The 15327-nt window shown below is 37.8% G+C and overlaps 1 protein-coding gene across 1 annotated transcript in view; it reads right to left on the reverse strand.

Moving 5' to 3' along the window:
• The window catches only part of ctnnbl1 (catenin, beta like 1), a 115142-nt gene that overhangs the window by 51438 nt on the left and 48377 nt on the right, over nucleotides 1–15327 (reverse strand). The window contains exons 7-10 of the mRNA XM_039767354.1: nucleotides 14394–14485; nucleotides 13713–13785; nucleotides 10820–10878; nucleotides 2065–2213 (exon numbers count right to left, since the gene is read on the reverse strand). Coding sequence (XP_039623288.1) covers nucleotides 2065–2213; nucleotides 10820–10878; nucleotides 13713–13785; nucleotides 14394–14485 — 373 coding nt within the window. The remainder of the gene's footprint in view (nucleotides 1–2064; nucleotides 2214–10819; nucleotides 10879–13712; nucleotides 13786–14393; nucleotides 14486–15327) is intronic.

Raw genomic sequence — 15327 nt, forward strand, 5'->3', positions numbered from 1 at the left:
TTTAAGGAATTAGACTCCATCTCTACAATATATAAAATCATTTTACAATCCCTTCCTTTCAAAGATCCAAGAGGACACTGGGAAAAGGATCTCTCAATTAAAATATCAGAAAAGGAGTGGAAAGTAGCAATGCAGAGAATTCACTCGAGCTCCATATGCGCAAAGCATACAATAATACAACTCAAAATTATATATCGAGCACATCTGTCTCGACTAAAACTCTCAAAATGTTTCCAGGGCATGATCCAACCTGCGAACGTTGCAACCAAGCCTCAGCCTCACTGGGTCACATGTTCTGGCCTGCACCAAATTAACATTATTCTGGACCAAAATTTTTAATTACCTCTCAGACAGCCTTGGACTCACAATCCCTCCTAACCCATTAACAGCTGTGTTTGGGGTTCTTCCAGAGGGGCTTAAAGTGGAGAAAGACAAACAAACTGTGATGGCATTCACTACACTGTTGGCACGCAGACTCATTCTGATAAACTGGAAGAACACAAACTCTCCTCTTTTTAAGTCAGCGGGAAACCGATGTGTTATATTATTTGAAATTGGAAAAAATCAAATACTCAGTTAGAGGATCCGTACAGACTTTTTTCAAAACATGGCAGGATCTAATCAGTAATACTTTAAAATAAGTTTATAAAGCACAGAGAATTTATTAACTTAGGTATGTTTACAAGCCTTAAATCTTACACCGTTTGGCTTGCTCTCTCTCTCAGGGGTGGGGATCGATCTGTTCTTAACATAATTCTTTTTTTTGTAAAAACTTGATTGCTATGTATGGATTGTAATAAAATTAATAAAATAAATAAAAATAAAAAAACTTCGAAACAAGTGAAGAAAGTGCATCTCACATTTCAATCAATACAGCAATCTTATTCCTGTATGGATGTACAATCTGTTGTGTATTGCAAACTCAGACATGGCAAAAAAGGGGCATGAAACCTCCAAAATGCCGGGCCAGACCTGCACTGACCTGCCCAGAAATGTTTTTTACCCAGGGTGCCAGTAGCCCCAACTACTACCTGGAGGCTTCAGCCGGTCCAATTCCAAAATAGGAAGTCCAAAAAGTACTTGAAAGATCAGAAAAATACAGAAATGCCTTCCTTACAAGGAAGAGGGTCACCGTATAAGCCTCTGGCTTCTTGAGACGTCCCACAACAAAGTATCTTTAAAAACTAAGAATTTATAGAATAAATAAAAAAATGAAGAACAAATCTGACAGGATTTTGCCAAAAGACAATCCCTAGGCGGTCACGTCCCAAATATACATAGTCATAGTAATCTCCAAACAACTATCAATGATCCACTAATGGACACCGCCAACCCAATATAGAGGCAGAGGGATAACCCAGTAGCAGTGACATCTGGTTGGCCCTGTCAAGTGAGGCTCCACTCACAAAAACAAAGAATGGTGCAACATTTAAAGACAAAGTAAACCAATACTTAGTAATAAACACACCTAACAAGAATTACACCGTAACATGAAGAATAATAATTCAAAAATAACAACAAAAAAACAGAAAATATACCTAAGCCAGAGAATAACCCCTGGCTGAAACAAAGTTCTGCAGCATTCAAATACAGATACTAAGTGCTTAAAAGAGGCATCGCCATCTATGAAACATTCCTGTTTTAGATGTTTAGGTACCAATGAATATTTTTCCCACGGATTAATAATTACAATGAGTGGCATTTTGGATAGTTGAGATGAAATCAACAGATGGCTGGTAACAATTACAAAAAAGTGGAATACTTCTATGACAATTAAGCAAAGAATTAAAGTTACTCTACAAACATTTTGTGGATTTCTTGGTGAAGAATTCTCGATAATTCCATAAAACTGCAAGGACAGAGAGTGTGAATGATGACTGAAAATGAGTGGCCATAAATAGCAAGACACAGTGTGTAATGACTGAGCAGACTAATGCATCTGAAATTGATGGGTGTGCTGTGCGGCTGCCCCCCCATAGGCAGGATCCCTCCCAAGACAAGCTCTTACACTCCATCAGTGCACAAACACTTAAGCAATGCCTGAAAGCTGTGAAGCAGGATTACCTAAGCATGAGGTTCATGAGCTGAAGCCCTTCTCCCTTCAGAAAGCGATCCCTGTTGGCAGCATGCATCAGGCAGGAACAGAGAGAGTCAAAAAGGTTTTCCATCATCTCCTGCTCATCAGGTGTGCTGGGATTGTGCCGCTTAAAAACCTACAAGAAGAGTAAATGCAAGTGATTCTTTTGTGTCTTGTAACTCCAGAGCTGAATATCAACTAGACAGAAGTGAAAGGTCTGCTTGCTCTCCAAATTATGCATCCATATCTATGCACAGGTTTTTTTTTTTAATCCAATACTACTTTACTTTTTCTTCAGGGGCACATTCATAAAGATGGTGTTTATGGGGCAAGATCCTTGGGGCCACAGAATGCTTTAGCATATCATGGGATATTAAAAACACATCGTTCTTATAAAACTCTATGCTGCAAAAAGAATAGAATCCAGAAATGTCTCTGAAGCTCATGCTATGCATTGGTCACCCAATACTGTATACCAGGAGTGTCCAGCTAAAATCCTGGAGGGCTACAGGTTTTCATTCTTATCTTTCTCTTAATTAGGCACCAGTTTTTGCTGCTAATTAACTTCTTTTGTCTTAATTTTAATTGACTTGTTATTTAAGATCAGCCATCTGGTTTTTTTCCCTTAATTAGCAGCCAGACAACAACAAGATACAAAACGAGCCAACATATGACCATCTGACCTGTGTCCATCATTTAATATTTGAAACTAAAGAAAGGTGAAAGTCTCAGTAATGTTGATCTGCTCTGGTCCACAAAACATTTTAACAGTGCTCTTAGAAAAAAGAAAAATCAACAGTTATGGAAATGTCTGCTGTGGCAGAATGAGAGAAACAACAAGCCTTGGAATTAAACAGCAGGGATTGGCCTCTGATTAAGAAACTGGTTGGAGTGGAATCAGTCGGAATTTGAGGCCCTGACTTAGCCGGTCATCTGCTGGATCACTTCACATCTCATTTCTATTTGGCTGCCATTTAAAGGAAAAAAAGAAGCAATTCAAAGAACAGAGAATGAAAAATCAATTAAAATGAATGGAAAAGAAGTCCCTTAACAACAGAAATTTGTCACTGATTAAAAGGCAGAGAATCTGCACTGGTATCTGGAAGGTTGCTGATTCAAATTCCTGTTACTGCCAAAGGAGATCCTACTCGGCGGAGTCCTTGACCTGAAGTTGCTCCAGGGGTGCTGTACAATGGCTGACCCAAGGGGTATGCGAAAACGAACAAATTCCTAGTACAAAAAACTATATAAGGCAAAATAACAAAAACAAAAGTGGCAGGAAAGAAAAACGGCAGCCACTAAGGCCCTCCAGGATTGGATTTGGAAGCCCTTGCTATAAAACAATTACACGAAAAAGAACAACATTTAAATTGGCTAAAGTAGCTTACTTTACCATCTCAACACCTCTAAAAATGTAAGACTGGGAATATAAACATGTATTCCTCTCATTCTTTTTATAGTACAAAAATCATTGATGCCAAATGATTAGGAAAGCATTAATAAAATAGAAATTGGTATTAAATTTCTTAAAAAGCTTAAAACATTGCATCAAAATATAACTGCTGCTGCTCCTCTTTCAAAACCATTTCAAATAAGAGATCAAAACACCTATTTCAACTCCATGGATGTCCCTTCATTCACTGTACACCCACCTATCAAATTGTACAGCGCTGGGGCCCCATGTTATCCCCCGGGGGGCTCTAAATGAGAACTTCCCACTACGATGACTATTCCTCAAATAGGATCACCTCTTCAACTCATTTCCTGCTGCTGCTCCTCTGCTCAGGTGGCCTACACTACCACCTGATGAGGATTTTAAAAACCCACTTGATTGGGAAGCAGGGATTATTTTATACACTTTTGATGTTGTAAGAAATCTGTAGAAAGATCTCCGATATTCACTTAGAAAGGAATCTGAGAATACTTGTGCTTTTACACTCCAAATTTGAGGAAGGAAAAGGAGGTAAATTGAATTAAGGACATGCAGTGCCTGTAAAAAAAGGTTTTCACATTTTCTTGTTATACAACATTGAATCACAGTGGATTTCATTGTCACTGTTCAATAGAAAAAAAGACTAATCAAAATCAAAGTGTAAAACAGGGTGCCCACAGTTTTTCGGTTTGCGAGCTACTTTTAAAATGACCAGGTCGAAATGATCTACCTACATTAAAAATACCATATATATCAAGATATATCTCTATATCTCTATATATCTTTATATATCTATCTATATATCTCATTCGAAGTCTGAATCACAATCTGATTGTATGGGTGGTTACCTACCAGGTAACGCATGTGGTTGGATGCACCATAGATGCCCTCTCAGTTGAGAGAAGCAGATCATAGAATTTTACATAGTTAACTGTCAAATAATGCAAAGAGTACACGACACGTGTTTCGACTATTTTGGGCTCATCAGGCGTACACACTCCATTGCACCCCTCATCGGGGATCGACCCTCGGATGTCAGACAAACGCACTTCGATTGTGACAGTGTGAGAAAAAAAATCCTCTTCCAATTCCACCTCCCGCCCATACCCTCTCTAAACAATTGTTTTTTTTTTTTTAAATCCCTTCTTTAGTCGATAGAAATTGGAAGGCTAACTAGATCACATCCGGAGTTTTGCAGTAGCTCGCTCGTTTGATCGTGCGTGCAGGATGGCCAGTGTGTGAGAAGAAGGGCGATCTCAGACTGGCCTGTATGTCAATCAAGAGGCAAATGGCATAGGGAGGATATATGATAAACTAACGTTTAAAAAAATGTTTTTTGAATGAAATGCGATCTACCTGCACTACCTTTGCGATTTACCAGTCAATCACGATCGACGCATTGGGCACCTCTGGTGTAAACAGATCTCTGCAAAGTGGTCTAAATTAATCTATACTAATAAAAGGCAAAGCCCTCACTCACTGACTCACTGACTCATCACTAATTCTCCAACTTCCCGTGTAGGTAGAAGGCTGAAATTTGGCAGGCTTATTCCTTACAGCTTACTTACAAAAGTTGGGCAGGTTTCATTTCGAAATTCTACGCATAAGGGTCATAACTGGAAGCTATTTTTTCCCATATAATGTAATGGAGTCTTGAGTTGGAGATGGCCGCGGGGGGCGGAGTTTCGTGTGACATCATCACGCCTCCTACGTAAGTACGTACAGAACAAGGAAGAACTCCAGCGATTAGCACAAAACGCCATTTCACAATTGAGAAGGCAGAAAAACATTATCATTATGAAGCAAATGATGCATATGCGGAAACAAAGCACGGCGTGAACCGTAAGTTTATATTAAATTAAGTTCATAGACAGGCTGCCACTAGCGTTTGTAATTTAGTGCCTGCCCATATAAGGCCGTCCATCAGCGGCAATCCAATACAAACACTGCCGTAAATATTCACGTGTGAAGGACTGTGCTTATGCAGAGGAAGATGAGATGGTCAGGGTGGTGTTTGGCACAAACTCATTGAAACTGCGAGAGAAACTTTTAAGTGCCGGGTCTTAGCTGACATTACACGAGATGGCACCAGTACAGCTGGGAACCTTCGATGCAAGAACACCAAGCGGCTCACGTGAACTGACGCAGTGCACAGACAAAAAGCAACAGTTCCAAAGAGTGCTGAACAAAAACCGAATTACACAATTGAGAAGGCAGCAAAAAAATATGAAGCGTCTTATACATACAATCATATTCATAAGTGCAGCTACTGCGGAAACAAAGCACACGGTGGAAAAAGTGAATGTCCCGCTAAAGGAAGACAGTGTAAAAAAAACCCGTGCATGCAGTTTGTCACATCACAGATAAAAAGGAAGACGAGCTGTTTATTGATGCAGTAAGGAACTAATCGATGAATGAAACCTCTTATCTTTACAACGATTGACAAACACGGAATGTAACTTGAACACATCCTACAAATACGAGCCTGATTGAAAGAAATAATGATAATCAAATCCTTGATGACAGCAACATTCAATAACACTCACAAAACAATTACTGTATATTGACAATCATGTTACGTTATTTTTAAAATGTTCCCTTTTCTTTTCATAACTTCTACTTCTCCACTGCGATACGGGTATATATATATAAATGTATATATATACCCGATCTACAATACATACTTTAGCATAGACAAGCCACACGCTGTGGCAATTGTAGAGTCTTAAGCCTCTAACACGACATTCGAGGTTCGATTCCCGAGAGGGATGTACTGAGTATGTACGCTACCGATTCATTTTACCTTAGATCTCCTTGGTTTGGGACGTATGAAAAATATTAGGTTAACAGAATCATGTTACGTTATTTTTAAAATTTTCCCTTTCTTAGCACAAGCACAGCTGAGAAGCTTCGATGCATGTACTCCATAAGCGCGTTAAAAATAACGCATTTAATCACACTTTCAATTCCAAGCAAACGGGAACTTTTGTCAATGCATGATTTCCTGGTACATCCATTACACTGATGCACACATCACAGCTACAAAAATGTTAGAGTCGGAATAAAGCCGCTCTACGACTGATCATTTCGACTACCCAGCGAAGCCTTGATAAAAGCATGGTTTTGTGCACACTGAAAAGCAAGCAAAATTAGATGCATTACAGAAAGCGGACTTTGTGGCTCTTACTGGGGATCATTGGACTTCCGTGACCGTTAGTAATTCTAAATACATCTAATTACAAAATGTTCAATGATCACACTGTTTTAGCCTAATGTACAAAATAATTTTGGCTAATGTTACTCAGAGTTTAAAGAGTAAGCTGGTCAAATTACCTTTTATGTTTCTGACTTATTTTTTTAAGAAGAAAAACTGCACTTTATGGTGAAATTTTGGTTATTATTATTTAAAGACAATACTATTCTGAAAATGTACTTAAAGTACTTAAACTACCACTTTATTTTTAAGTCTGCCCAATTTTAACCAGGGATGATATTTTTGTTTCTGTTTTGAATTCAAATGCAGTTTAAAAGCTTTTTTCAGAAATTAAAACAGCTTCAGTTTACAATATTCATGTCCATGTCTATTATTTGATTCTGTAAGCCCACTAAAACCGTTTTAAATTAAAAAAAAAAAAACATTTGCGATTTGGGGCAAATTTACGTGTGCGATTACATACGATTAATCAAGATTAATTCTTACACAGCCTCTAATTAATTGGATTAATTTTTTTAATCGAGTCCCACCCCTAATATATATATATGTAGATATGTATATGTTGTATATACAGTATGTATATATGTGTGTGTGTATATATATAGTATGTGTATATATATGTATATATATATAGTATGTGTATATAACTGTATATATATATATATATATGTGTATATATATGTATATGTATATATATAGTATGTGTATATAACTGTATATATATATATGTGTATAATGTATGTGTGTATATGTATATATATATATATATATATATATATATGCCAGCAACACTCATGACAATTACAAAACAATTACATTGTCAATCATGTTACGTTATTATTAAAATGTTTCCTTTTCTTTTTACTTCTCCGCTGCCAATCGAGGTATTTTGCTATATATATATATATATATATATATATATATATATATATATATATATATATATATACACATATATATACACATACATATACATATATATATATATACACATATATATATATATATACATATATATATATATATACATATATATATATATACATATACATATATATATATATATACATATACATATATATACATATACATATACATACATATATACATATACATACATATATATACATATACATATACATACATATATATATACATATACATATACATACATATACATATACATACATATACATATACATATACATATATATATATATATATATATGACAACAACACTCATATCAATTACATTAACAATCATCTTACGTTATATTTAAAATGTTTGCTTTTCTTTTTCATAACTTCTTTAACACACTACTTCTCCGCTGCGAAGCGCGGGTATTCTGCTAGTTACAAGTATAAAACACTAATTTATCTCATAAGTATTCTTCCACTTTAATATGACGCACCTAAACCATCGATAGACATTTGACTTCAAAAAGGCACAGCATTAGTTTATCAAAGATCACCTGTTTGGGGTTTCAATTAATTGTAATATAAATGCACCTGAATGTAGAAGGGACAACTTGTGGCGAGTCAGTATGGTGGACTGACTTACACGATGAAGACAAAAAGAACATTCCAAGCAACTCCAGGGAAAGCACAAGTCAAGGAACGGAGACAAGAAAATTACCAAATCACTGAATATCCAGTTAAATTAAATCATGAAGAAATGGAAAGACGGCAAGGCCGTCCATGCAAAAAAAGACTACTAGCAAGGGAGGCCACCAATACACCTTTGAGAAATCAGGTGCTTCTCTGCAGCAGGCCCAAGGCGGCTTATGAAGGTAGAACGTGAAATCTTTGAGTAAGAAACCTGCCCCTTGGGAGAAGACTGGTTTTCTAGCCAGACAAGCCCAAGCTTAAAGGCAAAGCTACATAGTAAATTGATTTACCACTCCAGGCCATCAACATTGTTTTGACTCCGAGTCCAGACCTGAATCCAATTGAGAATTTGTGGTTGGACATTAAAAAGACAGGACATTCATGATCTCCATTCAGCCTGGGCAGTTTTGCAAAGAAGAGTTAGGGGAAGAAATGGCAGCCCTGATAGAGGGAGAGACCTGTGCACAAAGTCTCAAAGCTGTCATGATTGCTAAAGGTGCATCCACAAAGTACTGACTGGAAAGAGGTGAATACATTCAGAACCATTTACTCTGTGCTTTATGTTTGAAATTAAGACTGCCACCCTGTAAAGGGATTGTTCCTGCTTTTGCACCCAGTGCTTGCTGGGATTTGCCCTGTAACACTGCCCTGGATAAGCAGGTTTGGAAAATAGGTGGATGGACATTAAAGACCTTTTTTTGTCAATCAGTGTCAAAGCCAGATTAAATCCACTATGATTCCATGCTGCATAATATTACATTTTGTGAAAACCTCTGAGGAGGGAATGCTTTTTATAGGCACTGTACCTATTAAATCAAATGGTGAATACTGGTACACTCTTACTATTGTAAAGTTTACTTAAGAGAAAGGAAGAGGTCTTTTTTACTTAAAATTATTTGTAGTCAACCCTGCAAACATACACCCCAATTTTGTTTTCATTTCTAATATCATTTTGTCTTATCCCTCCCCACAGCACAGAAGACAGAAAAACCATCAAGACTAAAGTTACCTTATTGGAATAAACAGCAGAGTCAGCATCGTCAACTGGGCACAAGTTGCAACCTTGCACTGATCATGATGGAGTAAAGACATGGCTAAATCCAGGCTAAATTACAAATTTGCATTTAATTCATGGGTTTATTTATTTGGAGGTTAACGCCCATATAATTAGGCCCAAACCTCCCAGCTCTGGAAGTTGAAGTCAGGATGACATACCTGCACAAAGACATCAGACCCTGCCTGCTAAAACTGAAACAAGCAACCAGCACCCAGTGGCACAGAAAACTGGATGTTGAGCTACCACAGCATTTCTCTCACGTGCACACAGCTAGATGACGGCTTGGTTTTTCCAAGTTGAAATTGAAACAGCAGCTGGCATTTCAATGAATCGGCTGCATCATTAAGCACTGCACCAGCACTCCTCTCCAGGGTTGGATTTTCTCAGCAAGAGGACTCTTGCCACACGGCTCGTTATGTACGTTAACAGCCCATGGCGCATAAGGCATGTTGCAATGGTCTCGATGTCAGTCGATGTTTCAGATGGGAGGATCATTACGTGCAAGTCAAAACTTATCATCAAGCCAACTACTTTGCTTTGTTTTAATTAAAGATGCTATTCGGAAAATTAAGACCTGCTTCAGAATCAGAGGATGCTTTAGCTCACCAAAACCCTTGCTGATTAGAGAACCTGGGCAAAGGAGTTTTAATCTGAAATCATAAGGTGTCAAGAGATCCCAGAATCACAATTTACTCTTCCATAATATATGTATAAACTACAAGGGAAAATCATGCAATAATCACGACAGATGGAAGCTGACACAAAACATGTTCGCAGTAGCTTATGGGTAGTTCAAACACACAAAGTGCAGTGCTCTGCTGTTCGGTTTCATTTCCTCTGTTCAAAGAAATCTCATTATGTTGTGTTGTCTAACAGTGGTCATATCCTACAGTGGAGTGCCCATATTCATTTGACCTCAGCTTCAACTAGACTAATGGCCGATCACTGAATGGCGTGTTTTCAAATTACACATAAGCCAGTGTGAACACGTTGTATTACGTCAGCTTCCATTTTTTTCGGTTATCATGTAATTTTCAAATTGCCTTTACCTTCCGATTTACCCACGTACTAAGCGATTACAGTTCTAGGTGGTATATGGAGAATGCAGAATGTGCCCACTTTACTGTTGCTGTTTCCAAATTTGTTCATTTGGTCAAGTACAAGAGACACAATGACAAGATGAAAAGGATTTTTTTTTTTTTTTAAGAGAAAGATTCAATCTTAATAGCAAACAGAACTTTCTTCCATGAATAGACATGATGATCTGCAAGGTTTGCTGCCATAACACATTCAGGTCACCAGCTAAATTATACAACTGGGCCTCTGATTTGGGGTTCTTGATCTGCCCAAACCTCAAGCCATTCAACTCAAGGCTATTTAAGCAAGCAGTTAAAACAATTACACCACAATTAAATGGACAAAAATACTTACGGAAAGTTGCTGCAGCAACACATCAATCCCATCAAGTTCGCCAAGCAAATCTCTATTGGCTGGAACAAAGTAAAGAAGTAAAAATTTTTAAAAAGTCAATTTGTAGCAATGGTGTATTAGCACACGTGCAACAGTGCAATGGCAATGGGGTCAACATTTAAAAAAACATTAGTATTGGCTTTCTTACTTTAACTCATTATATGAATATATCTGGGCAACACCAGGTACACTCTGGTCAGTTTATTTTAAAAAAACCTAATTTTAGCAATTAAAAACAATGGTTTAAAAAGGAAACACAGAAAATTCACTTCAAATGAAGGATAAAGCAGCGGTGCAAATTCCATATCAACAAGCACACCGACATTTTTAAGTACCCAAATAACAAGGCCCAAACCTCTGACCTAGATAAATAAAATCGTTATACCCATCTGCCTTTTGAATTTTGCTGTTTCATTTGATGTTGTTTATCCATTTTGCAACCTAAGGACCTCACTACAACCCATAGATTTTTGCATGTAGGCTGCCCTGTTCCAACTTACAGTCAAAATGGTGTTTTAATTGAAGAGTTGGTTTAAATGGTGGGACAACTAAAAAAAAAAGCATTATTTCAACTGGAATCTTAATAAAATGTTCCATGTATAACAAAGCTAAACCAACTTAAAATCCAGACTACATGTTTAAAATGAGTGAGTTGGGGCAACGAATGCCAAGTACTGATTCAAATTTTATGAAATTCTGCATGCATATTACTGTTGATATAATACCAAATCTAATTTTGTTGCCTCATGGTAGAGTTCTAGGGTAACCCTGTTCTTGCCTTTATATTCTTTATTACGCAGACCTTAATAGAATGCCCCACATCCTCACTCTTACCATGCTGTTATTGTAGTTTAATTCTCACCCATCCTTTTACATTTGTATTCAGGAGAAGTTAGAAAGAGTACCAGGATAAGCAGGAGAAAATTTATACATTTGTGTATTATAGATAATATGCCCAAAATAAAGTAAAACGAGTAAGACAAAAATTCCATTAGTGTTAATCTGGTGTTCATGTGCTTACAACCAGGTGGTTGTCTATCTTATGTTCTAGTCTAGCTTGGTCCTCCTTGCCACAGCATGACATATGAATGGAGAAAGTGATGGTCTGGCCTCCTCCTCCATGTAAGGAAAAATTGCAGACAGAGTTTTTGTTCTCTCTCTCCATATCTTTTTTTGTTGTATCTCCCGGACCATTAGGATAAGCCAAATCCTTACCTTATGCCATTATTATTCACCCACAACCCCTGTCCTGCTTCCATTCTAGCCCAGGTTTTCCTCCTAAAGGATGAAGTGGTGTCAAATTCTATCTACATCTCCCTCCCATTCCAAGTTATACTGGCTGGATAATGGCCTTTTATCTCAGCCCATTTGTATTCCCTCAGGCTAGCCAACTAGTCAGTTTCTCAGATTTTTATCATTACTAGTTTTACCCTGTAGTCAATTCTAATTTTTTCCCCAAAAAGTACATATTTTTACCATAACATTATTACACTGTCAGGCTTCACTCAGGATGATGTTACAGGACGAATGTCCATCACTTTGGAGTTCAAAGAAACCATGGACTGTTTAGACACGTGACCACAGTATCTTCTATTTTCTAAAATCCTGGTGCAGCGTTATAAAATCATCCAATCCCAAAAATGACCCACATCTACTCTAAGTTCTTGGTAAAATTTGACATCCTAAAGAACTTTAATTTTAAAATATGCTTATATATGCATATATGAGGCTAGGAATCTGTGCTGGCAAGCGGAAGGTTGCTGGTTCGATTCCTGTAAATGCCAGAAGTGAATCTACTCAGTTGAACCAGGCCCTTAACCTGCAACATCTTCCTGGGTATGACATTAATCTGCATCCAGCACTGCAAGCAGGTCCTTCCAATTTACAGTGAAAATGTGCCACCATTAAAAAACCTCACGCTGGTCCAGTGTGGTGCTGAGGTATCACCTAATCCAAGTGGTTCCTTGTGTGGTGGATGCTATCAGTGCGTGCTCCCAACCTCCCTCCCTCTGTTCCCGGTGTGCCTCCTTTGGTCGTGAGTGGATACTTGGTCTTAATGGCAGGGTGCACATGGTGAGACCATATATAAACAGAAAGATTTCTTCTTAGCTCATTTAATGAAGGCAGGAAGGCTCAATTTCCTAATAAGAGTGGCCACAAAAGGGAAACTGAGTGCACATCAGCTCAGTATGGGGTGCCATAGCAAAGACAGCATACATTTCATTTCAGATATTGTAGTTTTTACTTTAGATAGAACTTTTTTTGTCCCTAGGGGAAAATTTGACAATACCATAATAGTAATATAGTAAAAAATATATATAAATTGACCAAAATTTGCAAGAGAGTATTTGAAGGTGCTTTATAGTGATATATGCTTTTAAGATAGTAAAGTAGGGCACTATTCTGTCATACAGTGGGTGGTGCAGAAGGTCAACTGCAATGACTGTAACTGTGCATCATTATCTGACATATTAAGATCTGACAGATTTTTTTGTTCAAATCTAGAAATGCAGAAAAAAAAACAATTTAATAAGGAAATCAAACAACAGAATGCCCTTCTGAGCTACACAACCATACAAGCTATTTAAACAATTCATCCATTTGAAACAGCAAGAGGCTGAAATTGACAGGGCCTGTCATTTTATGACAGAAAAAAAAATCCTGCGCCTGTACAGTACTTTCTAGCAATATACTAACAAGCACACATCTATTTATGAGAAGCATATGTGTCCTCCTTAAAAAAAAAAAGAAAAAGAAATGTAAAGCCTCCAACTTAAGATAGGTAAAAATGACTGCTTTGCTCTCATTAAGCTGTCAAAAAGTTGCATTTCCAAAAACATGCAAGTCTACTTACTGTCGTTATTCTGAAGCAAGATGGCAAGAATCTCACTGGAGTAGAGCTTGTTGTCATCAAACGGCATTTTGGCCTATTTAAAACAAAACAGCATTTAGTTCATTATTATAAAGCACACTTTCACTTGTAAGCCCAGAGTGCTGCACACTAATTGCAAATAAAGTTAAAGTACGATACACAATGACACGCGAGTAAACATATAAAAGGGTAAATTGAAGCACAACCCAAAGACAAAGAAACAAATCACATATACAGTGAAGATTTTTTTTAATCATTAATCCTACTGTGCACCAGGCTGTAGGTTCACTAATTTTAGATCTGAACTCAAATGATCATTTAATTACTCTGTGAAAGTGCTCATAATGAAGAATAGTATGCACTTTAAAATAACGATTGGTTAAAAAACAATCCTGCACACACAAATAACAGATAAAGCAATTTCCCTCAATGCTGATTTCACTTTATGCCACAGACTAGATTAAAAAAAAAAAAAAGCCAAGCAGTCTTGTCTATCTTCCCAGCAGGCTCTTTTTAGCAAGTCAATGAAATATAAAGTGCCTAAGAGTAAGAGACATGTACTGGCAGAGCAGAGTCGTCTCCCCCCATTACTCTCAAGAGATTAAGAACATTCAGATGCAGCAGAATGTTGCTGTGTGAGGGATGCTTCCACATGCGTGTTACCTTTATTCTTTTGAGCAGCCACTGCATGAGGCCTTGCTGGGCAGCCTCGGTACACATTTCAGGACGGAATTCTGCCATGTTCTCGATGATAGCTGTTAAGAAAGAGAGGAGATCGGGAGGGTGAAAATTATCAAGAAAAACCAAGAAGTTTCTTCTCCCCTGTCTCAGCTGTGCCTTGCTCAACATAAGTCTCACTGAAAGCTTTGTCCTTTGAAGATTACCATTATCTGCAAATATAGCTTCTAAAAGCAATAATAAGTCACGGTATTATGCACACGCGCTTCTTCCTGCTCAGTACTGTTCTTTCTATTTCTGTACAAAAGAAAACTTGACTGACACACACACCACTAAATCAGAAACATTAAGTAACCAAGGAGAACCAGGATGAGTCCAAGACCAAAAACATGCATGAAGCCTGCAACTTGGTGTAAAAATGACAGGCCACACTCTTTTGCTGAAAATTCTCATAAAAAGCAACACCTTGGAAAAGCGGACTGACCCCAACAGACACACATCAGGAGCGGCTGGCTGTTCAAACATGGTTGTTTATTTTGGCATGGAGGATGTCAAGCATGCACGTCTGAAGATGACCAATCCACGTATGTGGTACCATCCTGGGTTGGGAGGGGGTGATGCCACTAACAGACTTGTCATTTACTTCCACCAGTTTTACAAAACCACCCAGGGAGGGCAAGTGACCCTGCCCCTTCCGGTACCAGATCTTCAAAAGAATGACTACCCGGAAGGAGGCATCGTCATCATCACAGAGAGATCCTATCAGAAGCAGTTCGGAGTCAGGCGACCAATTGGCAGAGCTGAAATGCTTAGAAACCACTCCTATACATGGCATTTATTTCATCCCCCCCAGCCACAAAGTTTTTTTGTTAGGCCTTATCAGTAAACAGGGAGGGTCATGTTGGCACACCAAAATATT

This window comes from Polypterus senegalus, chromosome 10 (genome assembly GCF_016835505.1).
Source record: "Polypterus senegalus isolate Bchr_013 chromosome 10, ASM1683550v1, whole genome shotgun sequence".
NCBI lineage: Eukaryota > Metazoa > Chordata > Cladistia > Polypteriformes > Polypteridae > Polypterus > Polypterus senegalus.